Raw genomic sequence first — 26821 nt, 5'->3', positions numbered from 1 at the left:
GCAATGGCGTAATCTCGGCTCACCGCAACCTCCGCCTCCTGGGTTCAGGCGATTCTTGTGCCTCAGTCTCCCGAGTAGCTGGGATTACAGGCACGCAGCGCCACGCCTGGCTGATTTTGTATTTTTAGTAGAGACAGGGTTTCTCCATGTTGGTAAGGCTGGTCTCGAACTCCCAACCTCAGGTGATCTGCCCACCTTGGCCTCCTAAAATGCTGGGATTACAGGCATAAACCACTGCACTGGCCCTAATATCCCATTTGTTTAAATTGTCTGTTGTCACATATTGCAGAATCTCTTTTAAGATTGAGTAGTATTCCATTGAATGAGTGTACCACATTTACTTTATTCATCTCTTAATGGACATTTAGATTATATCCATATCTTGGTTATTGGAAATAGAGCTGCAATAAACACTGGGAGTGCTAATATCTCTTCAGTATCCTGATTGAAATTATTTTGGATAAGTACCCAGAAGTGGGATCACTGGATCATTTGGTAGTTTTATTTTTAATGTTCTAAGGAATCTCAATATTGTTTTTCATATTAACTGAAAAATTTTGCATACCCACCAGTGGTTGCAAGGGCTCAAGTTTTTCCACATTCTCGCCAACACTCACTGTCTTTTGTTTGTTTTCTTTTGACAATAGCCACCCTGACAGGAGTAGAGTGGGATCTCATTTTGATTTTAATTTGCATTTCCCTCATTATTAGTGATGTTAAGCATTTTCCATATACCCATTGACCATTAGTACATCTTCTTTGGAGAAATACCTATTCAGGTCTTGAACTCATTTTTTTTTTTTTTTTTTTTTTTTTTAGAGATGGAAACTCGCTCTGTCTGCCCCAGGCTGGAGTGCAGTGGGCGATCTCAGCTCATGCAAGCTCCGCCTTCCAGGTTCACGCCATTCTCCTGCCTCAGCCTTCTGAGTAGCTGGGACTACAGGCGCCCACAACCACGCCTGGCTAATTTTTTTATTTTTAGTAGAGATGGGGTTTCACCATGTTAGCCAGGGTGGTCTCGATCTCCTGACCTTGTGATCTGCCCGCCCCAGCCTCCCAGAGTGCTGGGATTACAGGCGTGAGCCACCACGCCCAGTCACTAACCCATTTTTAAATTAGGTTATTTGGTTTTTTGTTTGTTTGTTTACTGCTGAGTTGTAGGAGTTCCTTGTATATCTTGGAGGTTAACTACTTTTTCAGATAAATGGTTTGAAAATATTTTCTCCCATTCCACATGTTGCCTTTTCACTTTTTTAATTGTTCCCTTTGCTGTGCAGAAGCTTTTTAGTTGGATATAGTCCCATTTGTGTATTTTTGTTTTTGTTACTTGTGCTTTGGGTGTCATATTCACAAAGTTATTGCCAAAACCAATGTCATGAAGTTTTTCCCCTATGTTTTCTTCCAAGAGCTTTATATTTTGGGATCTTGTGCTTAAATCTCTAATCCATTTTGAGTTGAATTTTTTGTATGATGTAAGATAAGGGTCCAATTTTATTCTTTTACATGTGGATATCCAGTTTTCCCAGCACTATTTGTTGAAAAGACTATCTTTTCTCCATTGTGTTTTCTTGACACCCTTTCCAAAGATCGCCTAACCGTGTATGCATGGATTTATTTCTGGACTCTCTAGCCTGTTTCATTAGTCTATATATCTGTCTTCGTGCCAGTACCATACTGCTTTGATTACTATAGCTATAGTAATATATTTTAAAATCAGGAACTGTGACGACTCCAGCTTTGTTCTTCTTTCTCAAGATTAATTAGTTTATTTGTCGTCTTTTGTGGGTCTATATGAATTTAAGGATTGTTCTTTCTATTTCTGTAAAAAAATGCCATTGTGATTTTGATAGGGATTGCATTGAATCTGTGGATTGCTTTGGGCTCTATAGACATTTTAACAATATTAATTCTTCTAATCCATGAACATGGAATTTCTTTCCATTTGTTTAATTTCTTGTTTGTGTCTTATTTAATTTCTTTCATCACTGTTTTGTAGTTTTCAGAATATGAGTGTTTCACCTCCTTAGATAAGTTTCTTTTGTTCTTTTAAAAGAGATTTAGGGTCTCACTCTGTTGCCCAGACGGGAGTGCAGTGGCATGATCACAACTCACTGCAGCCTTGAACTCCTGGGCTCAAGCAGTCCTCCCGCTTCAGCCTCCTGAGTAGCTGGGACAACAGGCATGTGCCACCATGCCTGGTCTAGATGAGTTTATTTCTAGGTATTGTACTCTTTTTTTGTGCTATTATAAGTGGGATTGGTTTTCTTATTTCCTTTTCAGAGAGTTTGTTTTTAGTGTATAGAAATGCAATAGATTTTTGTATGTTGATTGTGTATCCTGTATCCTGCAAGTTTATTGAATTCATTTATTAGTTTAACAATTTTTTAAAATGGAGTATTTAGAATTTTTTAAATATATAAGATCATGTTTTTTGATCTAACAAAGACAATTTTACTTCCCTTTTCCAATTTGAATGTCTTTTATTTCTTTTTCTTGCCTGATTGCTCTGACTGGAACTTCCAGTACTATGTCAAATAGCGGAGGCAAGAATGGGCTTCTTTGCCTTGTTCCTGATCTTAGAGAAAAAGTTTTCAGTTTTCCATCATTGAGTATAATGTTAGTTGTAGGCTTTTCATATGGCATTTATTATCTTGAGGTAACATGTTCTATTCCTAGCTTATTGAGTTTTTATTATGAGAGGGTGCTGAATTTTGTCAAATGCTTTTTCTGTGTCCATTGAGATGATTATGTAATTTTCTCCTCTATTCTGTTAATGTAGTATGTCACATTAATTGATTTTCATATTTTGAATCGTCCTTACATCCCAGGAATAAAGCTCACTTTCTCATGGTGTATGATCCTTTTAATGTACTGTTAGATTCAGTTTGCTAGTATTTTGTTGAGGATGTTTGTGTTTATATTCATCAGGGATATTGGCCTGCAGTTGTCTTTGCCTGACTTTAGTATCAAGATAATGCTGGCCTCATAAAATGAGTTTGGAAATGTTCCCTCCTCTTAGTTTTTAAGTAGAGTTTGAGAAGATTTAGTATTAATTCTTCTTTAAATATTTGATAGCATTCACCAGTGAAGCCATTTGGATGTAGGCTTTTCTTTGTTGAGAGGTTTTTGATTACTGATTCAATCTTCATACTAGCTGTAGGTTTGCTCAGGCTTTATTTTGTTCATGTTTAGTTTCGATAGATGGTATGTTTCTAGGAATTTATTCATTTCTTCTAGGTTATCCAGTTTGTTGGCATATACTTGTTTATGGTAATCTCTTAGAATATTTTATTTTTGTGGCATTATTTATAGTGTCTCATTTCATTTCAGATTTTGTTTTCAATTTTTCTTTTCTTTTTGTTTGTTTGTTTTTGAGACGGAGTCTCATTCTGTTGCCAGGCTGGAGTACAGTGGCGTGATCTTGGTTCCCTGCAACCTCCACCTCCTGGGTTCAAGTGATTCTCCTGTCTCAGCCTCCCGAGTAGCTGGGACTACAGGTGTGCACCACCATGCCCAGCTAATTTTTGTACTTTTTGTAGAGACAGGGTTTCACCATGTTGGCCAGCATGGTCTCGATCTCTTGACCTCGTGATCTGCCTGCCTTGGCCTCCCAAAGTGCTGGGATTACAAGCGTGAGCCACCGCGCCCAGTGAGTTTTCTATTTTTCTTAGTCTAGACAAAAGCTTGTCAGTTCTGTTTTTCAAAAATCTAATTTAGTTTTGTTAACGTTTTCCATTTTTCTATTTTATTTATTTCCGTTGCAATCTTTGTTGTTTCCTTCCTTGTGCTAACTGTGGGTTTACTTTGTTCTCCTTTATCTAGCTCCTTGTGATGTAAAATTAGGTTGTTTGAGATCTTTCTTCTTTTTTACTGTAGACACTTATTGCCATGAGCTTACTATTTAGTACTGCTTTTGCCATATCCCATAAATTTTGATATTTTATGTTTTCATTTGTCTTTGGTATTTTATAATTTTTAAAATTTTCTTATTTGATCAAATGGTCATTTAAGAGTGTATTGTTTCATTTCCACATATTTGTGAATTTTTCCATTTTCTTGCTGCTACTATTTCTAGTTTCATTTCATTTCATATCAGAAACTTGATATGATTTCAGTCTTTTTAAATTCGTTATCTTTTTTTTTTTCTTTTTAAGTCTTGTTTTAAGACCTAACGTGATCTATCCTGGAGAAAGATCCGTGTGTGACTTAGAAGAATGTGTATTCTTCTGCTGTTGGGTGAAATGTTTTATGTATGTTTGTTAGGTCCATTTGGTCTACAGTATGATTCAAGTCCTCCTTTTCCTTATTGATCTTCAGTCTGCATGTTCTGTCCATTATTGAATTTATTTTTGTTTTGCCGTCTATTTCTCCTTTCGGTTCTGTCAATGTTTGCTTTATGTATTTAGGTGCTCTGATGTTGGGTGCATATATATTTATAATTGTTATATACTCCTGGTGGATTGATCCTTTTATCATCATAAAATGTCCTTCTTTATCTCTTGTGACAGTTTTTCACTTAAAGTCCATTTTAATGGATATAATTATAGCCACTCCTACTCTCTTTTGTTTGCCATTTGCATGGAATATCTTTTTCCATCTGTTTACTTTCAGTCTATGTATATCCTTAAACCTAAAGTCAGTTTCTTTTAAACAGCATACAGTTGGGTTTTTTTTTTTACGTCTTTTTATGCATTTTTTTTTTATTCAGCCACTCTAAGTCTTTTGATTGGAGAGTTTAATCAAATACATTTAGAGTAATTATTGATAAGGATTTAATATTGCCATTTGGCTAGTTGTTTTCTGTTAGTCTTATAGTTCTTTTGTCTGTCTTTTCACCTCTTGCTGTCTTTGCTGTTAATATTTTATATTGATGGGCTTTAATTCCTTTGTCTTTTCCTTTTTGTGTAACTTCTATAGGTTTTTTTCTTTTTTTTTTTGGTGTGTAGTTATTTTGGGTCTTACATAAAATATCTTAGAGTTATAATGGTCTATTTTAAGCTGACAGCAAGTTTAATCACATGCATAACTCTACACTTTAACCTTTGCTCCCCATAGTTTACATATGGTTGTCAGGATTTACATCTATTCACAATGTATATCTTTTTTTTTTTTTTTTTTGAGACAGGGTCTTGCTCTGCTGCCCAGGCTGGAGTACAGTGGTGTGATCTTGACTCACTGCAACCTCTGCCACCTAGGCTCAACCAATTATCCCACTTAAGCCTCCTGAGTAGTCCTAAGCTAAGTCCTAAGTAGACACATGCCACCATGCCTGGCTAATTTTTGTATTTTTTTTTTTAGAGACAGGGTTTCACCATGTTGCTCAGGTTGGTATTGAACTCCTGAACTTAAGCAATCCATCCTCCTTGGCCTCCCAAAGTGCTGGAATTATGGGCATGAGCCACCACCCCTGGCCCATATTTGTATCTTTTAACACATATGTATATATTTAAGAGATGTGGTCTCACTCTGTTGCCCAGCTGGAGTGCGGTGACATGATCATAGCTCATTACAGTTTTGAACTCCTGGGTTCAAGTGATCCTCCTGCCTTACCCTACCAAGTAGCTGGGACTACTGATATGTGCCGCCATGCCCAGCTAAATTTTTTTTTTTTTTTTTGAGATGGAGTCTCGCTCTGTCACCCAGGCTGGAGTGCAGTGGCATGATCTCAGCTCACTGCAACCTCTGCCTCCTGGGTTCAAGAGATTCTTCTCCTTCAGCCTCCCGGGTAGCTGGGATTACAAGCACATGCCACCACACCCAGCTAATTTTTGTATTTTTAGTAGAGATGGGGTTTCACCATGTTGGCCAGGCTGGTCCTGAACTCCTAACCTCAGGTGATCTGCCTGTCTTGTCCTCCCAAAGTATGGGGATTACAGGTGTGAGCCACTGTGCCTGGCCCATGCCCAACTAAATTTTTAAAACTTTTAAAAAGATGAGTTCTCTCCAGTCTAGGCAATACCATTCAGGACATAAGCAAGGGCAAAGGTTTCATAGTGAAGACAGCAAAAACAATTGCAACAAAAGCAAAAATTGACAAATAGGATATAAGTAAACTAGAGAGCTTCTGCACAGCAAAAGAAATGATCAACAGAGTAAACAGACAGCCTATAGAATGGGAGAAAATTTTTGCAAACTATGCATCTGACAAAGTTCTAATATCCAGCATCTATAAGGAACTTAAACAAGTTTACAAGAAACAATCCCATAAAAAGTAGGCAAAGAACATGAGCAGACATTTTTCAAAAGAAGACATATATGCAGCCAACAATCGCATGAAAAAAAGCTCAACATCACTGATCATTAGAGAAATGCAAATAAAAACCACAATGAGATATCATCTAACACCAGTCAGAATGAGTATTATTAAAAAGTAAAAAAGTAACAGTTGCTGATGAGGTTGTGGAGAAAAAGGAATGCTTATACACCATTGGTGGGACTGTAAATTAGTTTAGCCATTGTGGAAGATAGTGTGGTGATTCCTCAAACACCTAAAAACAGAAATACCATTTGACCCAGTAATCCCATTACTGGGTATATACCCAAAGAAATATAAGTTATTCTATTATAAAAACACATGCATGCAAATGTATATTTGTGACACAATTCACAATAGCAAGGACATGGAATCAACTTAAATGCCCATCAATAATAGACTGGATAAAGAAAATGTGGTACATATACACCATGGAATACTATGCAGTCATAAAAAAGAATGAGATCATGTTTTTTTGAGGGGCATAGATGAAGCTGGAGGCCATTAGCCTTAGCAAACCAACACAGGAACAGAAAACCAAATACCACATGTTCTCACTTATAAATTGGAGCTAAATGATGAGAACACATGAACACATAGAGGGGAACAATAGACACTGAGACCTACAGGAGGGTGGAGGGTGGGAGGATGGGGAGGATCAGGAAAAATAACTAATGAGTATTGGGCTACCTGGGTGATGAAATAATCTGTATAACAAACCCCCATAACACAAGTTTACCTATGTAATAAACCTGCACTTGTATCCCAGAACTTAAAAGTTTAAAAACAAAAAAAAAAAGATGAGATCTCTCCATGTTTCCCAAGCTGGTTTCAAACTCCTGGCCTCAAGAAATCTTTCTGCCTCAGCCCCCTAGTAGCTGGGATTACAAGCATTAGCCATTGTGGATTGCATATATTTTAACCAATTTTTGTAGTTATTCTTTAATACTTTTGTCTTTTGGCTTATTTTTGACATACTTTTGTAGCTATTTTAAATATTTTTGTCTTTTGACCTTTATGCTAGGATTAAAAATAAGTTACCCACTACCAATAGTAACATAATATTATTTATTTGTCTACATATTTACTTTATAGCAAATTTCATGCTTATGCTATTGTGTTGTTGTTTAGTGTCCTTTAGTTTCCACTTGAGGAAATTTCTTTTGCATTTTTTATAAATCAGGTCTAGTAGTGATAAATTTTCTCAGCTTTTGCTTGGTATGGTATTCTTGTTGGCAGGTTTGTTTCTTTTAATAGTTTGAATATATCATCCTACTTCGTCTGGCCTACAAAATTTCTGCTGAAAAAATCCACTGATTGTATTATGAGGGTTCCTTTCTATATGACAAGTCAGTTTTCCCTTGCCTTTTTCCTTCCTTTTGACTTTTGGCAATCTGATTATATGTGTCTTGGGGTAGATTTTTAAAGATTTATCTTATTTGGTATCTGTTGGGCTTTTTGAATTTGGATGCCCATTTTCTTCCTGGATTTGGGAAGTTTTCAGCCATTATTTCTTTGAATAAGCTTTCTTTTGTTTTCTCACTCTTTTCAACTTTTTAGACTCCCATAATGTATATATTGGTCTACTTGATGATGTCTCATAATTGCCCTAGGCTTACTTCACCCTTTTACATTTTTACTTCTTTTTGCTCCTCTGACTGAATTATTTCCAATGTCCTGTCTTCAAGTTTGCTTATCTTTTCTTTTGCTGATCTAGTCTGCTGTTGAATCTCTCTTATAATAAATTTTTTAGTTCAGTTACTGTGTCCTTCACCTCCATGATTTCTATCTGGTACTTTTAACATTTTCTATTTCCTTGTCGAACTATTCATTTTGTTCATGCACTGTTCTCTTGACTTTGGTGACTGTCTTCATAGAGTTATTTTAAGTTCTCTGTCACGTAAACCATACTACTCTGTTTCATTAGGGTCAGTTGCTGGAAATTTATCTTGTTCTTTTGTTTGGAACATATTTGCCTGATTCTTCATTTTCCTCAAGTGTCTGTGTTGGTGTCTGTGCATTACTTGTTTGTCTGTTTGTTTCAAGACGTCTTGCTCTGTCACCCAGGCTGGAGTATGGTGGCATGATCTTGGCTTACTGCAACCTTTGCCTTGAGGGTTCAAGCGATTCTCATGCCTCAGCCTCCCGAGTAGCTGGGTTTACAGCTGGTGTGCACCACCACACCAGGCTAATTTTTTTGTATTTTTAGTAGAGATGGGATTTCACCATGTTGGCCAGGCTGGTCTCGAACTCCTGACCTCAGGTGATCCACCCACCTTGGTCTCCCAAAGTGCTGGGATTACAGACATGAGCCACTGTGCCCAGCCTGTGTCTATGCATTAGACAAAGCAAGCAACTCTCCTAGTCTTCACCGACTGGCCTCATAAATAAGACACCTACCAATCAGATTGGCCAGAGATTCAGAGGGTCACTACCAACTCTTTCCTCCCTTAGGAGAATCCAGCAACTATGTTTTCTATCTGCTTATGGTATGATGAGCACTAGGGAGCTCAAGATGCTACCTCCATTCTCTTGTAAGTGGCTTCACTGTGCCAGGCCCATCAGAGCTCTAAAACTGAGAAGACAGAAGCCAGTCCTCTAGGGAGCTCTCTTGGAGAGGTTGGGGTGCTAGACATACAAACCAGCCCCTTCTCTTCCCTGAGTGAAGCTGAGAGCAAGGGGCTGTCTTCCTGATTATATGGCACTGCACTGTGGGCCAGGTGTCTGTGGAGAAGGTGCTGGAAATCTCCGTACCAGTTTTATTGAGTCTGGTTTCATGATCTTCTGGGGTTCAGGAGCCATTCAATTAGGTTCTGATTTCCATGTCATCTTCTAATAATGATAGTTTTGTACCTTTCTTTTTCATTTTTATTTCCATTTATTTTTGTCTTACTACATTTGTTAATCTTTCCTATATAATGAGGAATGGAGCACTGATGGAAGACATTCTTCTTTATTACTAACTTGAGTGGAATGCTGAAGTTTCAAAAATAAGAATGATGTTTATTGTAGGTTTTTGATTGATTTATCAGGCTAAAGTAGTTCTTTTCTTATTTTGCCAAAAGTTTTATCACGACTAAATTTATTTCTTACTGAATGCTTTTTCTGTATTTGTTTATCGTATTTTTTCCGATAATCTATTAATGTGATGTATTACATTACTAGATTGTCTATAACTGAGCTATCTTTGGTATCTTAAGGAAAAAGTACACTTGGTAATGACTTTCTAATACATTGCTGGGTTTGGTTTGCTAATATTTTAGTGATGTTTGTGTCTGTTTTTATCAGTGAGATTGATTATAGGCCATTGTTATTAAATTATTCTTGTTCAAGTTCAGGTACCCAGGATATTAACATATGTTAATTATTGTTATTTTAAACTGTTACCTATGCATGTTACGCACTCCTTTATATATATGATGTGTATAACAAAGAAAAAAGAATAGTTTTCCAACTCTACTAAAATAGTAAGGTTTGTTTGTTTGTTTTGTTTGTTTGTTTGTTTTTTAGCAATAACGATGATTGATGCAGGAATCCAATTTGATGCTAACTCCTAGAGGCTACTGAGATTTAACATTCTATGCTGATATCTTTATAGAATGAGCCTTCATGCTTGTCTATTTCTAAAGGATTGAAGGTAGCTTAGAGAACAATGACCCACGATGTGGATGATCCAGAAGTACAGAAATCTTTCAAAATAATTTATAGAGTGTCCCTGGGGCCTTGGATGTGATTGCCCCCATTCAGGCTCTTCCATAAAAAACTTGCTCAGTGCACATACTACTGGTGGCACTGATAATGATGAAGGAAGTCTTCATGCTATAAAAAGATTTCTAAGACCCAGGCACTTCCTTGATCCAACCAAATTCTAGTGTCATTAAAATTCTTTTTTTGTTGTTTTTGTTTTTTTGAGACACATTCTCACTCTGTCACCCAGGCTGGAGTGCAGTGGCACAATCTCAGCTCGTTGCAACCTCCACCTCCTGGGCTCAAGCCTCAAGCGATCCTGCTACCTCAGCCTCCCAAGTAGCTGGGACCACAGGCATGTGCCACCACATCCAGCTAATTTTTGATACTTTCAGTAGAGATGAGGTTTTGCCATGTTGCCCGGGCTGGTCTGAAACTCCTGAGCACAAGTGATCTACCTGCCTCGACCTCTGAAATTGCTGGGATTCCAGGTATAAGCCACCATGCCTGGCCTTAAAATTCTTGTATATTTCATAATAATGAGCTTTGATTTACATAGTTATTCATTTTTAATTTTGAACAGATACAGTAATTGTACGTATTTATGGTGTACAATGTGATACTTTGATACATGCATACAATATGTAGTAATAAAATCAGCATAATGATCAAATCAGTGTAATTATATAGCATATTCATCACCTCAAATATTTATCATTTCTTTGTGTTGAGGATGTTTAAAATCCTCTTTTCTAGCTATTTTGAAATATTTAATAAATTATTGTTAACCATAGTCACCCTATTGTGCTACAGAATACTAGACCTTATTCCTCCTATATACCCGTAATTTTGTGCCCATTAACCAACCTCTCCCTATCTGCTTCTTTCTCCTACCCATCCCTGCTTTTGGTAACCACTATTCTACTCTTTAATTCTATGAGATCAGCTTAAAAAATTCCCACATATGAGTGAGAACATTCAGTTATTTGTCTTTTTATGCCTGGCTTATTTTACTTAACATAATGTCCTTCAGGCTCATCCATGTTGCTGCAAATAACATAATTTCCTTCTTTTTTATGGCTGAATAATATTCCATTACACACACACACACACACACACACACACACACATACACACACACACACACCATTTTCTTTATCCATTCATTCATTGATGAACACTGAAGTTGATTCCATAGCTTGGCTATTGTGAATAGTGCTGCAATAAAAATGGGAATGCAGATATATCTTAAATGTACTGACTTTCCTCTCCTTCATTATTATTATTATTACTTCAATAGTTTTGGGAAACAGGTGGTGTTTAGGTAAATGGATAAGTTCTTTAGGTGTGATTTCTGAGATTTTGGTGCACTCATCACCCGAGCAGTGTACACTGCACCAAGTTGGTAGTCTTTTATCCCTCAACTCCCCTCCCACCCTTCTCTGCAAGTCCCCAGGGTCCATTATGTCATTCTTATGTCTTTATGTCCCCATAGCTTAGTTTCCACTTATAAGAGAGAACATACAATGTTTTGTTTTCCATTCCTGAATTACTTCCCTAAAAATAATGGCCTCCAACTCTATCTAAGTTGTTGCAAATGCCATTATTTAGTTCTTTTTTTTAAATTTTATTATTATTATACTTTAAGTTTTAGGGTACATGTGCACAATGTGCAGGTTTGTTACATATGTATCCATGTGCCATGTTGGTGTGCTGCACCCATTAACTCGTCATTTAGCATTAGGTATATCTCCTAATGCTATCCCTCCCCACTCCCCCCACCCCACAACAGTCCCCAGAGTGTGATGTTCCACTTCCTGTGTCCATGTGTTCTCATTGTTCAATTCCCACCTATGAGTGAGAACATGCGGTGTTTGGTTTTTTGTCCTTGCGATAGTTTGCTGAGAATGATGGTTTCCAGTTTCATTCATGTCCCTACAAAGGACATGAACTCATCATTTTTTATGGCTGCATAGTATTCCATGGTGTATATGTGCCACATTTTCCTAATCTGGTCTATCGTTGTTGGACATTTGGGTTGGTTCCAAGTATTTGCTATTGTGAATAGTGCTGCAATAAACATACGTGTGCATGTGTCTTTATAGCAGCATGATTTATAATCCTTTGGGTATATACCCAGTAATGGGATGGCTGGGTCAAATGGTATTTCTAGTTCTAGATCCCTGAGGAATCGCCACACTGACTTCCACAATGGTTGAACTAGTTTACAGTCCCACCAACACATGTAAAAGTGCTCCTATTTCTCCACATCCTCTCCAGTACCTGTTGTTTCCTGACTTTTTAATGATGGCCATTCTAACTGATGTGAGATGGTATCTCATTGTGGTTTTGATTTGCATTTCTCTGATGGCCAGTGATGATGAGCATTTTTTCATGTGTTTTTTGGCTGCATAAATGTCTTCTTTTGAGAAGTGTCTGTTCATGTCCTTCATCCACTTTTTGATGGGGTTGTTTGTCTTTTTCTTGTAAATTTGTTTAAGTTCATTGTAGATTCTGGATATTAGCCCTTTGTCAGATGAGTAGGTTGTGAAATTTTCTCCCATTTTGTAGGTTGCCTGTTCACTCTGATGGTAGTTTCTTTTGCTGTGCAGAGGCTCTTTAGTTTAATTAGATCCTATTTGTCAATTTTGGCTTTTGTTGCCATTGCTTTTGGTGTTTTAGTCATGAAGTCCTTGTCCATGCCTATGTCCTGAATGGTATTCCCTAGGTTTTTATGGTTTTAGGTCTAACATGTAAGTCTTTAATCCATCTTGAATTAATTTTTGTATAAGGTGTAAGGAAGGGATCCAGTTGCAGCTTTCTACATATGGCTAGCCAGTTTTCCCAGCACCATTTATTAAATAGGGAATCCTTTCCCCATTTCTTGTTTTTGTCAGGTTTGTCAAAGATCAGATGGTTGTAGATATGTGGCATTATTTCTGAGGGCTCTGTTCTGTTCCATTGATCTGTATCTCTGTTGTGGTACCAGTACCATGCTGTTTTGGTTACTGTAGCCTTGTAGTATAGTTTGAAGTCAGGTAGCATGATGCGTCTGGCTTTGTTCTTTTGGCTTAGGATTGACTTGGCGATGCGGGCTCTTTTTTGGTTCCATACGAGCTTTAAAGTAGTTTTTTACAATTCTGTGAAGAAAGTCATTGGTAGCTTGATGGGGACGGCATTGAATCTATAAATTACCTTGGGCAGTACGGCCATTTACATGATATTGATTCTTCCTACCCATGAGCATGGAATGTTCTTCCATTTGTTTGTATCCTCTTTTATTTCATTGAGCAGTGGTTTGTAGTTCTCCTTGAAGAGGTCCTTCACATCCCTTGTAAGTTGGATTCCTAGGTATTTTATTCTCTTTGAAGCAATTGTGAATGGGAATTCACTCATGATTTGGCTCTCTGTTTGTCTGTTATTGGTGTATAAGAATGCTTGTGATTTTTGAACATTGATTTTGTATCCTGAGACTTTGCTGAAGTTGCTTATCAGCTTAAGGAAATTTTGGGCTGAGACGATGGGGTTTTCTAGATATACAATCATGTCATCTGCAAACAGGGACAATTTGACTTCCTCTTTTCTTAATTGAATACCCTTTATTTCCTTCTCCTGCCTGATTGCCCTGGCCAGAACTTCCAACACTATGTTGAATAGGAATGGTGAGAGAGGGCATCCCTGTCTTGTGCCAGTTTTCAAAGGGAATGCTTCCAGTTTTTGCCCATTCAGTATGATATTGGCTGTGGGTTTGTCATAGATAGCTCTTATTATTTTGAGATACATCCCATCAATACCTAATTTATTGAGAGTTTTTAGCATGAAGGTTGTTGAATTTTGTCAAAGGCCTTTTCTGCATCTATTGAGATAATCATGTGGTTTTTGTCTTTGGTTCTGTTTATATGTTGGATTACATTTATTGATTTGCGTATGTTGAACCAGCCTTGCATCCCAGGGATGAAGCCCACTTGATCATGGTGGATAAGCTTTTTGATGTGCCACTGAATTCGGTTTGCCAGTATTTTATTGCGGATTTTTGCATCAATGTTCATCAAGGATATCGGTCTAAAATTCTCTTTTTTTGTTGTGTCTCTGCCAGGCTTTGGTATGAGGATGATGCTGGCCTCATAAAATGAGTTAGGGAGGATTCCCTCTTTTTCTATTGATTGGAATAGTTTCAGAAGGAATGGTACCAGCTCCTCCTTGTACCTCTGGTAGAATTCGGCTGTGAATCCACCTGGTCCTGGACTTTTTTTGGTTGGTAAGCTATTGATTATTGCCACAATTTCAGAGCCTGTTATCGGTCTATTCAGAGATTCAACTTCTTCCTGGTTTAGTCTTGGGAGGGTGTATGTGTCAAGGAATTTATCCATTTCTTCTAGATTTTCTAGTTTATTTGCATAGAGGTGTTTGTAGTATTCTCTGATGGTAGTTTGTATTTCTGTGGGATTGGTGGTGATATCCCCTTTTTCATTTTTTATTGCATCTATTTGATTCTTCTCTTTTCTTCTTTATTAGTCTTGCTAGTGGTCTATCAATGTTGTTCATCTTTTCAAAAAACCAGCTCCTGGATTCACTAATTTTTTAAAGAGTTTTTTGTGTCTCTATTTCCTTCAGTTCTGCTGTGATTTTAGTTATTTCTTGCCTTCTGCTAGCTTTTGAATGTGTTTGCTCTTGCTTTTCTAGTTCTTTTAATTGTGATGTTAGGGTGTCAATTTTAGATCTTTCCTGCTTTCTCTTGTGGGCATTTAGTGCTATAAATTTTCCTCTACACACTGCTTTAAATGTGTCCCAGAGATTCCGGTATGTTGTGTCTTTGTTCTGGTTGGTTTCAAAGAATATCTTTATTTCTGCCTTCATTTCGTTATGTACCCAGTAGTCACTCAGGAGCAGGTTGTTCAGTTTCCATGTAGTTGAGCAGTTTTGAGTGAGTTTCTTAATCCTGAGTTCTAGTTTGATTGCACTGTGGTCCGAGAGACAGTTTGTTATAATTTCTGTTCTTTTACATTTGCTGAGGAGAGCTTTACTTCCAACTATGTGGTCAGTTTTGGAATAGGTGTGGTGTGGTGCTGAGAAGAATGTATATTCTGTTGATTTGGGGTGGAGAGTTCTGTAGATGTCTATTAGGTCTGCTTGGTGCAGAGCTGAGTTCAGTTCCTGGGTATCCTTGTTAACTTTCTGTCTCGTTGATCTGTCTAATGTTGACAGTGGGGTGTTAAAGTCTCCCATTATTATTGTGTGGGAGTCTAAGTCTCTTTGTAGGTCACTAAGGACTTGCTTTATGAATCTGGGTGCTCCTGTATTGGGTGCATATATATTTAGGATAGTTAGCTCTTCTTGTTGAATTGATCCCTTTAGCATTATATAATGGCATTCTTTGTCTCTTTTGATCTTTGTTGGTTTAAAGTCTGTTTTATAAGAGACTAGGATTGCAACCCCTGCCTTTTTTTGTTTTCCATTTGCTTGGTAGATCTTCCTCCATCCGTTTATTTTGAGTCTATGTGTGTCTCTGCACGTGGGATGGGTTTCCTGAATACAGCACACTGTTGGGTCTTGACTCTTTCTCAAATTTGCCAGTCTGTGTCTTTTAACTGGAGCATTTAGCCCATTTACATTTAAAGTTAATATTGTTATGTGTGAATTTGGTCCTTTCATTATGATGTTAGCTGGTTATTTTGCTTGTTAGTTGATGCAGTTTCTTCCTAGCCTCAATGGTCTTTACAATTTGGCATGTATCAAACCATATTGCACGTCTTTGTGCACTGCCCTGAACATATGCTGTCATGCAAGGCAGGAAATGGTATGTTAAATGCTAAAGCTACATCCAAGTTGGACCCCAGTCATTAGTGCTCTGGGTGATAGGTAGAGGATCCCATGCAGCATCACCATCTACTGAGCACAGACCTACCCACTAATGAGTGCATTGTGTTAACTGGTAGGCAATCGGCACTTTGAAAGTTTTTTATTTTACATAAATCTTTAGTGAAGTGTTATATAGTTAACTGTTTTAGTATATGGGCGGGGGTGAAAGGGGAATTTCTTAGGTCTAGTAGCAATTGTTTTATAAATTTGAGAACTCCAATTCCAGTGTTAGGTGTATATAGATTTAGGATTGGGACACTTTCTTGTTGGACTGATCTTTTTATTATTATATAATGTTTCTCTTTGTCTCTTTAAACTGTTGTTGTTTTAAAGTTTGTTTTGTCTGCTATAAGAATAGCTGCTCCTGCTCACTTTTGGCTTCCATTTTCTTGGAATATCTTTTTCCACCCCTTGCATCAAGTTTATATGAGTCCTTGTGTGTTAGGTGAGTCTCTTGAAGACAGTAGATACTTGGTTGGTGGATTTTTATCCATTCTTCCTCTTTGAAGTGGAACATTTAGGCCATTTACATTCAAACGTTACTGTTGAGATATGAGGTACTGTTCTATTCATCATACTAGTTGTTGCCTGAATACCTTTTTTTTTATTGTGTTATTGTTTTATAAGCTATGTGAGCTTTATGCTTTAAGGAGTTTCTATTTTTGGTGTATTTCAAAGTTTTATTTTAAGATTTAGGACTTCTTTTACCATTTTTTTTGTAGTGCTGGATTGGTAGTCACAAATTTTGTCAGCATTTCTTTTTCTAAAAAAGACTTTATCTTTCCGTCATTTATGAAGCTTTGTTTCACTGGATGCAAAATTCTTGGTTGATAATTATTTTGTTTAAGGAGGCTGAAGATAGGACCCCAATCCCTTCTGACTTGCAAGGTTTCTGCTGAGAAATCTGCTGTTAATCCGTCAGGTTTTCCTTTTGGGTTACTGATGCTCTTGCCTCACAGCTCTTTAGATTCTTTCCTTCATCTTGACTTTAGCTAACCTGATGACTATGTGTCTAGGTGATAATCCTTTTGCAATGAATTTCCCAGGTGTTCTTTGAGCTTTTTATATGTGGATGTCTAGATCTCTAGTGAGATCAGAGAAGTTTTCCTTGATTATTCCCTCAAGTTTTCCAGAGTTTTAGATTTCTCTTCTTCCTCAGGGACACCAATTATTCTTATGTTTGGTCATTTAAAATAATCCGAAATTTCATGGAGGCTTTGTTCATTTTTTAAAATCTTTTTTATTTGTCTTTGTTGGATTGGCTTAATTCAAAAGCGTTGTCTTTGGGCTCTGAATTTCTTTCTTCTACTTTTTCAATACTATTGCTGAAACTTTCCTGTGTATTTTGCATTTCTCTAAGTGTGTCTTTCATTTCCAGAAGCTGTGATCATCTTTTCTTTATGATATCTATTTCTCTGGAGACTTTTTCATCCATATCCTGTATTTTTTTTTAAATTTCTTTAAATCAGTTTTCACCTTTCTCTGGTGCCTCCTTAAGTAGCTTAATAGTCAACCTTCTGAATTCTTTTTCTGGCAATTCAGAGACTTCCTCTTGGTTTAGATCCATTGCTGGAGAGCTAGAGTGATCTTTTGATGGTGTTATAGAACCTTGTTTTATCATATTACCAGAATGACTTTTCTGGTTACTTCCCGTTTGGGTAGACTGTTTCCGTGGGAAGATATGGGACTCAAGGGCTGCTCTTCACATTCTTTTGTCCCAGGGGTGCTCCCTTGATGTGGTGCTCTCCCCCTTCCTCTAAGGATATGGCTTCTAAAAAGCCAGACTGCAGTGATTGTTATTGCCCTTCTGGTTCTAGCCACTCAGCAGGATTCTGGGGCTCCAGGGTGGTGCTAAGAACTGTCTACGAAGAGTCCTATGATGTGATTCATCTTCACATCTTCCAGCTATGGATACCAGCACCTGCTCTAGTGAGGGTGGCAGGGGAGTAAAGTGGACTCTGTAGGAGACCTTGGTTGTAGTTTTGTTTTAGTGTGCTGGTTTTAGTCCTTGGTTGTAGTTTTGTTTAGTGTGGTGGTTTTCTCAAATGCTGGTTATGCTAGCAGTGAAGTTGTCACATGGACAGACTCAGGACCTCTGGTTAACCAGGGTGTTGCAGGTGGTGAAATTAGCTGTTGTTTTCTCCTTCTTTGGAGCAGAGTTGTTCTCTTATGAGTTGCTGTAATGGCTTGAGTTGATTGGCCTCCAGCCAGAAGGTGGTGCTTTCAAGAGAGCACCAGCTGCAGCAGTAGAAGGGGGATACAATCTTGTCCTGCCTTGGCTAGGATAGGTACTTGGGTTTCTCAGGTAATGAACAGGGCCATAGAGCTCCCAAGAGATCATGTCATTTGTCTTTGGCTGTCAGGGCAAGTAGAGAAAAACCATCAGGTGGGGGCAGGTTAGGTGGGTCTGAGATCATATTCTCCTTGGGCAGGACTTGCTGTGGCCACTCTGGGGGTGGGGGGCTGGTTCTCAGGCAAATGGAGTTATGTTCCCAGGGGAATTACGGCTGTTTCTGCTGTGTCAAATAGGTCTCCAGAGACATGGGGGAAAGCTGGCATTGAAAGACCTCACCCAGCTCCCACACAGCCAGCAAGGCCAGTCTCACTCCCACTGTGCCTCCCCAGCAGCACTGAGGTTTCTGTACACGCATATGGTAAGCAGGGCTGAGATCTTGCCCCAGGCTACAAGCCTCCTGCTGAGAAAGCAAGCAGGGCTCTAAGGCCTTGCTCCTCCCTGCCTGCCAGGACAGTTGGCTGCAGCCTCTACACTTGTATCTTTACTTCCCATTTGTCTCCTTCTCTGGATTCTACTTAGGAAAGTTTGTGCTCAGTTAAAATTATTACAAAGTCAAGCTAGGAGCTTCCTTCACCCTGTGGCCCCTCTCCAGTTCCACTGGCTGCCTTCCTTTTCCCAAGGACCCCTGTGAGATAAGTCCAGGAATGGCTTTCCTGGGGTTCAAGCTGGAGACCAGGAGTCCCTACAGGGCTCTTCCCGCTGCTTCTTCTACTTTTATATTTTGCTCAGCTCCCTAAATCCATTTCAGCACTAGGTAAGGTTAAATCCTTCTCTTGTGATCTGGATTTTCAGGTTTCCCAATGGGGATGTGTGTTCGGAGGCCAACTTCTCACCTTCTCACACTTTGGGAACTCAAATTTTTGGTGTATCTTGTGGTGTTTGCAGCAGCAAGCTGCCTCTTTCAAAGTGTCTGTGAATTCTATCAGTTTTCCTGATATGTTCCTGCAGTGGTTCGTGGAGCAAAAGTTCATAGTGTGAGTCTCTACATGCTGTTCTGTCCGTCTAACTGGGAGCTGTACATTAGTCCTGTCCCCTATCCATTGTTCTCTTTTTCCTCTTATTTTCCTTTCCTTTGGATAAATACCCAGAAGTGGGATTGCTGGATCATATGGTATTTTTATTTTTAGTTTTCTGAAGAACCTCAGTAGTGTTTTCCATGATGGCTGTACTAATTCACATTCCCACCAACAGTGTGTAAGAGTTCCCCTTTCTCTGCATCGTCACCAGCATTTGTTATTTTTTGTCATTCTGATAATAGCCATTCTAACTGGGGTAAGATCTCATTGTGGTTTTGGTTTGCATTCCCCTGATGATTAGTGATGTTGAACATTTAAAAAAAATCAATTAGCCATTTGCATGTCCTCTTTCAAGAAATATCTATTCAGATTATTTGCTCATTTAAAAAAATTGAATTACTTGTTTTTTTTTCACTGTTGAGTTGTTGATTTCCTTATATATTTGGTTATTAATCCCTTGCTGGATGGATGCTTTGCAAACATTTCCTCTCATTCTGTTGGTTGTCTCTTCATTCTGTTGTTTCCCTTGTTGTGCAGAAGCTTTTTAGTTTGCTGTAATTCTGTTTCTCTATTTTGGCTTTTGTGGCTGATGCTTTTGAGGTCTCATCCAAAAATTCTTTGCCCAGACCAATGTCTTGAAGCAGTTCCCCAATGTTTTCTTCTAGTAGTTTAATAATTTGGGGTCTTAGATTTAAGTCTCTAATCCATTTTGAGTTGATTTGTGTATATGGTGAAAGATAGGGGTCTAGTTTTATTCTTCTGCATATGGTTATCTAGTTTTCCCAGCATCATTTATTGAAGAGAACTCTTCTTGCTCCAATGTTTGTTCTCGACACCTTTGCCAGAAATCAGCTGACTGTAAATGTGTGGATTTATATTTTGGTTCTGTATCCTGTCACATTGGTCCATGTGTCTATTTTTATGTCAGTACCATGCTGTTTTGGTTACTATAGCTTTGTAGTATATTTTGAAGTCAAGTAGCTGTTGTTTTTACATAATGATAAATTTGTTTTTAACCTTTGTTCATTAGGGATGGAGCCTATAGAGGTGCCTCTTGAGGAAAATAGTGAACAGTCTCAGATTCGCCAAAGCAGGGTCTGTGCTGACAGGTAAGACTCTGAAGCAGGTGAAAATCTCAGCTTTATTGACAGGCTAGCACAGAGGGGGAAGAGGGTAATGCCCTATGCAATCTATCCTTTGCTACCCTTCAGTCCAGTTGCTGCCCATTTCTCCCTTGCATGCTTCTCTCTAACCACACTCTTGGCTCTTGGTCTTCAAACCTCCCAAGCATGCTCCCTTCTCAGGTCTTTGCACTTGCTCTTCCCTCTGCCTGGTGCTCTTCCCCTAGTTATACCTCCACAGGGCTTGTTCTCTCACCTCTGTCAGTTTCATCTCCAACAGGTCTCTGCTCAAAAGCCCCCTTCTCAGAGGGCCACATGACTACCCACAGAAACTGGCCCCTCCCTCTTCATTTCCCCTGTTGTATTCATCTCCTTTGCCTTTGTTGTTTCCAAGTTAATATATATCTGTTTATTGATCTTTAGTCCCTCCCACTAGAATGCCCATGTTGTTCCCTTCAGAGCCTGGGACAGTGTCAAGAGGACAGTGTGGGGTGGGAAGAAAAGGTGACACAGAAGGAACAGTCTGGAGGGCACTGCAACACTCCACAGGAGGCCTCATAGGGAGGGAAAAGACCTGATTTGCATGTTGAGAAGACTGGCTGGTGCCTGTGGAGTGGTTGGAAGGGGGAAGGGGTGCGAGCAGGAAGGCCACATAAGCACCTGTGTTAGCAACACAGGTGAGACAAGATGGAGGCTTGGACCAGGGTCAGAAAGTCAGGAAGCTGCAGGTATATATTCTGGAAATAGAATAACCTGAACTAGCTGGTGATTGGATAAGGAGGCTGAGGGTGAGGGGGGTTATCAAGACATCTCTCAGGTTTCTAAAGTCTAGCTTTCAGGTGATAACTCATAGATTATATACCCATATTATGGGTTATTATCTAATCTGTGTTGCTGATGATAAATCATCTACTGAATTCTAGGAAATGTAAAGTGGGGTTGAATGTAATAGCATTGCTGTTTTGTTTATTGATTGTACATGTTTCTAAGTCTTTTTATTGAATAAATCAAATGTCTGCATCCCTTGTTATCTAATCTTATCTGTACCTGAATACATGTGGAATAGCAAATTTTCCAGTCCTGGGAAATTTATCCTATTTTAAGCCCCAACCAATTCCCCTTTCACCCCTGCCCATATACTAAAACAGTTAGCTATATAACACTTCACTAAAGATTTATGTATAATAAAAAACTTTCAAAGTGCCGACTGCCTACCAGTTAACACAATGCACTCATTAGTGGGTAGGTCTGTGCTCAGTAGATGGTGATACTGCATGGTATCAAACCATATTGCACGTCTTTGTGCACTGCCCTGAACATATGCTATCATGCAAGGCAGGAAATGGTATGTTAAATGCTAAAGCTACATCCAAGTTGGACCCCAGTCATTAGTGGTCTGGGTGATGGGCAGAGGATCACTCTGGGAGTGTGAAGGGCTATACCCCCAGGAAAGCACAAAGGTGATGATATGATGATCGTGCTTGACACAGTGGAGCATCCTGGGCACTGGTCCCCACCTTGGAGGCTAAAGAGTGAAGCACACTCTACATCTTCTCGCCAGTACTTGCACCAATGTCACCAACTTACACATTCATTTAGCACATTTTCAGTCAGAAAAATACATTTTGGATAAACAAAATTCTAGAGGATTCTTGAGTTTTTAAACACCAGATTGATAAATGCAGTACTTATATCTGTAACTCACAGGCACAGTGTTCATTTTACAAACCAAACACGTCAGTCCATGTGAGAGAAGATATTTCAATCAGGCCCATAGTGAAAAAATAGGACACATTTCTGGGTTCAAGGGCTTTGAAAGCAACATATCTCTCTGGAAGTTCTCAACTTCTAAGCTTTGTGGTTCTCTGTGTCAATAATTAATAGTAAAAAGGTCTTTCCAGGAGAAATGTTGAAGCTTTTTATTTGGTCTGAAAGCTTCACACAAGCCCCAGATGGCAGGTCTTCCTGCCTTGGAAATCTCCTTGCAGCATCTGTCACTTCAGGCTGCCTTCTCTTCAGGGCTCATGCAATGTTTTGTTTTATTTTATTTTGTAATCAAACTTTTTGCAATTCAGATTATTATTTAAATAAATACTATGTAACAGTTCACTCTTTCTCTCTCTCTTTTGCCAGAGTAAGTACTTACGATTGTGGAGAAAAAATTTCAAGCTGGTTGTCAACATTTTTTGGCCGTCCTTGTTATTTGATCAAACAAAGTTCAAACTCTCAAAGGAATGCAAAGAAGAAACATGGAAAAGGTATTACATTTTGAATTGGTTTGTAGAGAACAGGAACCCTGGCTTACCCTTGCACACATCAAAACAGCCCATGAACTGCACTTACAGGTAACTTGCTCACGTATGGAAAGCAGGGGTCGTCAGCCTTTAGCAGAAACCTACTGCAGTAGCCCCAGGTCAGCAGGAGAAATGGGCTCCAGGCTCCTCTTAAGGAGGCTGAGGAGGGCATAAAGCCAGGTGCCCAGCCTCTGCCCAAACATTCAGCCTTAGTCCTGCATGTTCAAAAGCACAATTAATCCAATTGTATTAAATAAAAACCCTAATAGCTTGCTATGTCCTCAGATTGGATCTGGAAGCAAGGAAACCTGGCTTGCGGTTTTTAGCTCTATCACCAAACAATGGTGTGACCTTGGTAAATCCTTGAACCCCATGGTGCCTCAACTTCTACAGACCTCAGCTCCTCAGACTTTTAAAAGTTTCCGCAATTTTTCCCACCTTAAGCCATTGTTAGGATGAAGTGATGCAGTAGAGAGGAAAGTACTTTGAAAGTTAACAGTCCCAAATGTGCCGAAAAGATCATTTTCATGTGTCTGCTCAAATGTCACCTCCTTAGGGAAGCCTGGCTGACTACCCTCTTCAGAACAGCACCCTGTACCTGAATCTGCAGCAATGTAGCAACCTTCCCTGTCTCATTTTTCTCAGTGGCACTTTTATTTTTTCACATCCTTCTGATTATATATTTTGCTCATTTATTTTGTTCTGTTTTCCTTTTAGTAGATGTAAGCAAGCTCTATGAGGATAGGGATTGTTGCTTGTTTTCTTCAGTGCTGTCTCCCCATGCTTAAAATAGCACCTGGCACATAGTTGCCCAATAAATGGCTAGATGAATGAATGAATGATTACCAGTTTGTTCAGATATTACCTGGCCTAGTGATCAGTTCCCAGAGGAACTAGTTTGTAATCCAAATAGCATTTAGAGTTTGGGCATGGTAGCTCACACCTGTAATCCCAGCACTTTGGGAGGCCGAGGAAGGAGGACTGGTTAAGCCCAGGAGTTCAAGACCAGCCTGGGCAACATGGCAAGACCCTGTATCTGCAAAATAAGATACAAAAATTATGATGGGGTTTCATCTCTTTAAAAGATACAAAAGATACATCTTCAAAAGAGAAGGGGTTTCATCTCTTCAAAAAATACAAAAATTAGCCAGGTATGGTGGTGCATGCCTATAGTCCCAGCTACTTGGGAGGCTGAGGTGGGAGGATCACTTGAGTCTGGGAGGTGGAGGTTGCAGTGAGTTGAGATCACACCACTGTACTCCAGCCTGAGTGACAAAGTGAGACTCTGTCTCAAAAAATTTTTAAAAATTGCTAGGTGTGGTGGCATGCACCCGTAGTTCCAGCTGCTTGGGATACTGAGATGGGAGGATCTTTTGAACCCAGGAGTTCGAAGCTGCAGTGAGTTATCATCACACCACTGCATCCAGCCTGGCCGACAGCAATATTTTATGTTTTATGTTTCTAAAACATAAATAAACCAAACAAATAGCATTTGACCATATATGGACTGAAAACTGGGTCTAAGGCCCTGCATAGTTTAACCTACAAATCCCTGAAAGTACATGCTATAGAGAGGAGTCAAAGGATGTAATGTACTTAGAGTTTTTAAAGTTCTGATGATTTTCATGCCATAAGCTGTTAAGAATTTGAGTTGCTGTGTGATAGAAAAGGGGAATAGATTTATACTCATTTTATTGAAGTCAGGTGGTGGTGGCTGGGGTATGGATAAACTTAGAGACATGATTAAAGGGGAGAGAGAAATAGGCATTTCCAGGGTTAGAGACGTGAAAGGAGTGGGGTTTGTCAGGACCTGTGCACCATCCTTGTAAATTATCTGGAGAAGAGAGCAGCAGTGAAATCTCTAAGTGCCAATTATTCATAGCACCCATTGCCTACCTGGGGTTTGCTGGGTTTTCAGGAGGCTGGCTGAGATAATTAAGCCTTAGTCCTGGTCCTTTGGAGTCTCGGTTGGTGAGATCAATCGCCAGCAGATAGCGATGCTACAATGTAAGAGATGTAATAAAGGTCTACGCAAAGGGCAGAATCCTCTACACCTGGAATGAGTCACAGAGGGCTTCAGGGAGGAGGTGAGTTTGGAGCTGAATCTTAAAAGGAGAGTAGGAGGCCAGGCGCAGTGGCTCACGCCTGTAATCCCAGCACTTTGGGAGGCCGAGGCGGGTGGATCACGAGGTCAGGAGTTTGAGACCAGCCTGGCCAACATGGTGAAACCCCATCTCTACTAAAAATACAAAAATTAGCTGGGCATGGTAGCATGTGCCTGTAATCCCAGCTACTGGGGAGGCTGAGGCAGGAGAATCACTTGAACCCAGGAGGCAGAGGTTGCAGTGAGCCAAGACCACGCCACTGCACTCCAGCCTGGCAGCAACAGAGTGAGACTCTGTCTCAAAAAAAAAAAAAAAAAAAAAGGAGAGTAGGAATTTTTCAGGCAGTCAGAGGCGGGATGGTTACCAGGGAGCAGCATGGCAGGGCTTGGCATTCATGGGCTCAGAAAAGGGTTTAGAGGGTCAGATGTGAGCAGGGGAGTGACGGGGGACAGATGGGGAGAAGGGATGAGTGTGCTACTGAGGAGTCAGTAGTACTTTATCTGTGGCTGTGGAACTCACTGAAGGATTCTAAGCCAAGAAGCTTCATAACACTGCTTATGTTAAAAAGTCAGCCCTGACTTGGCAAGGGGGCTGCATCGAGTGGGAAACTCAGGCAGTAAAGGCATAGGTGGGAGGCAGCTGGGACTGTCCTGGTGGGAGATGGGGCCTTGGTGGAACAAAGGTGGTAGGTGCAGAGGAAAGAAGAAAGCCTGTCTTCCTGCTCCCTGCACGATGCAAAATCAGGGAGTGTCAGCTTGTGACTGCTTACACTTAGAGGACACTCCTTAGGGTGCCATGTTCTCTGGCAGTCTAAGCCACTGGTCTTGAAACAGTTTTTTTGAGTTCGTATACCTTAGAAGGAGTTTTTAAAACTATATTCCTCATGATACTAAAATTTTTACATTGTCATCTAAATTTTAAAAATAGTTTAAATAGCTACAAAGGATGTGATTTCCAGCATATCGTAAACATTGTCATTTTAAATTTAAACTTGTACATTGTTCTTTTCAACATTGCCAGTAGAATCTCAATACTGTAGCATTCTTTTAAACCATAACAATTTGAATCTTGTGAGTATTCATTACAAAATACATTATCTGTGTTTGTGTGTGTGTGTATATAGAGAGAGCGTGAGGGAGAGAGAACAAACTGTCCTTTAATAGTCAGTTTTATTGCTTTCCTTTTCATATATATATGTGTATGTGTGTGTATATATACACACATATATATACATATATACACATATATACACATATATATGTGTGTGTGTGTGTGTATATGTGTATATATATATATGAATGAACTGTCTTTTAGTGGTCAGTCTTTTATTTCTTTCCTTTTCCTTCTGCAACTTGTATTTCCTTTCCGTGTCCTCAACAGAATTTTATCTTAGTGTTATATACTCTGTGCTTGGAAATCTTTCATTGACTACTACCCTATCATACTTCTGTGAAATTAAAATGTGTATATAAATGGACATGGATAAACATTTTTTAAAGTTTACTGTGATTGTAAGAGTTTAAGTGCTAGGAAATTTCTTCTGGTTTGAGTTCTTATTTTTTTATTTTTTTATTTTTTTTAATAGAGATAGGGTTTCGCCATGTTGCCCAGGCTGGTCTCAAACTTTTGAGCTCAAGCAATCCTCCCACCTTGGCCTCCCAAAGTGCTGGGACTACAGGCATGAGCCTTTGCACCCAGCCCATAATTTTTAGTAGTACACAGATGATCAAAGAAACATAAGTATATTATAAATTTTGAAAAATAATTATTAAATGTAAGAAAAAATTCATGAAAATGAGTGTCTTAATGAGGTGGCTGGGCACCCTGCCATTGATTCCCACTCCCATGAATGACTGTCACTCATGGCCAGAATAGCTGGTGCTCAGCCTCAGGTCTCTTCCGAGAAGCTTAAATAAAGGGCTAGAGAAAGGAGTTTCATTAGTGCAGTGTCACTCAAAGCTTTCTTCTGAAGTATGTGACCGAAGCACTGGGCTCTAAGATTGAAATGCCTTTCATCAACTGTCACTTGACAACTTAATTAGGTCCTGCAGTTTTGTGGACAGCAAATAATTGGAATCCATCTGATCTACAGGAGGATCATTCACCCAAGCTTTAGAGACTTATTTTCTCAGCTCGGACTCCAGGGTTTTGAATGGGGCTTTTGTCTTCCACTCTGGAGACTGTTGGTCC

General features: G+C 39.2%; 1 protein-coding gene across 2 annotated transcripts in view; it reads left to right on the top strand.

Moving 5' to 3' along the window:
* MOCOS (molybdenum cofactor sulfurase) overlaps positions 1 to 26821 on the top strand; it is a 75577-nt gene that overhangs the window by 34796 nt on the left and 13960 nt on the right. Inside the window, exons 10-11 of one of the 2 annotated variants that reach the window (XM_055233800.2) lie at positions 20142 to 20220; positions 22366 to 22490. In XM_055233800.2, coding sequence (XP_055089775.2) covers positions 20142 to 20220; positions 22366 to 22490 — 204 coding nt within the window. Of the gene's footprint in view, positions 1 to 819; positions 2849 to 20141; positions 20221 to 22365; positions 22491 to 26821 lie in introns of those variants that run through there. The other variant, XM_063640165.1, reaches the window with a different exon arrangement.

Source organism: Symphalangus syndactylus, chromosome 1 (genome assembly GCF_028878055.3).
Source record: "Symphalangus syndactylus isolate Jambi chromosome 1, NHGRI_mSymSyn1-v2.1_pri, whole genome shotgun sequence".
Taxonomy (NCBI): domain Eukaryota; kingdom Metazoa; phylum Chordata; class Mammalia; order Primates; family Hylobatidae; genus Symphalangus; species Symphalangus syndactylus.
The sequence above is the reverse complement of the archived record's forward strand: the minus strand, read 5'-3'. Positions and strand labels throughout refer to the sequence as shown.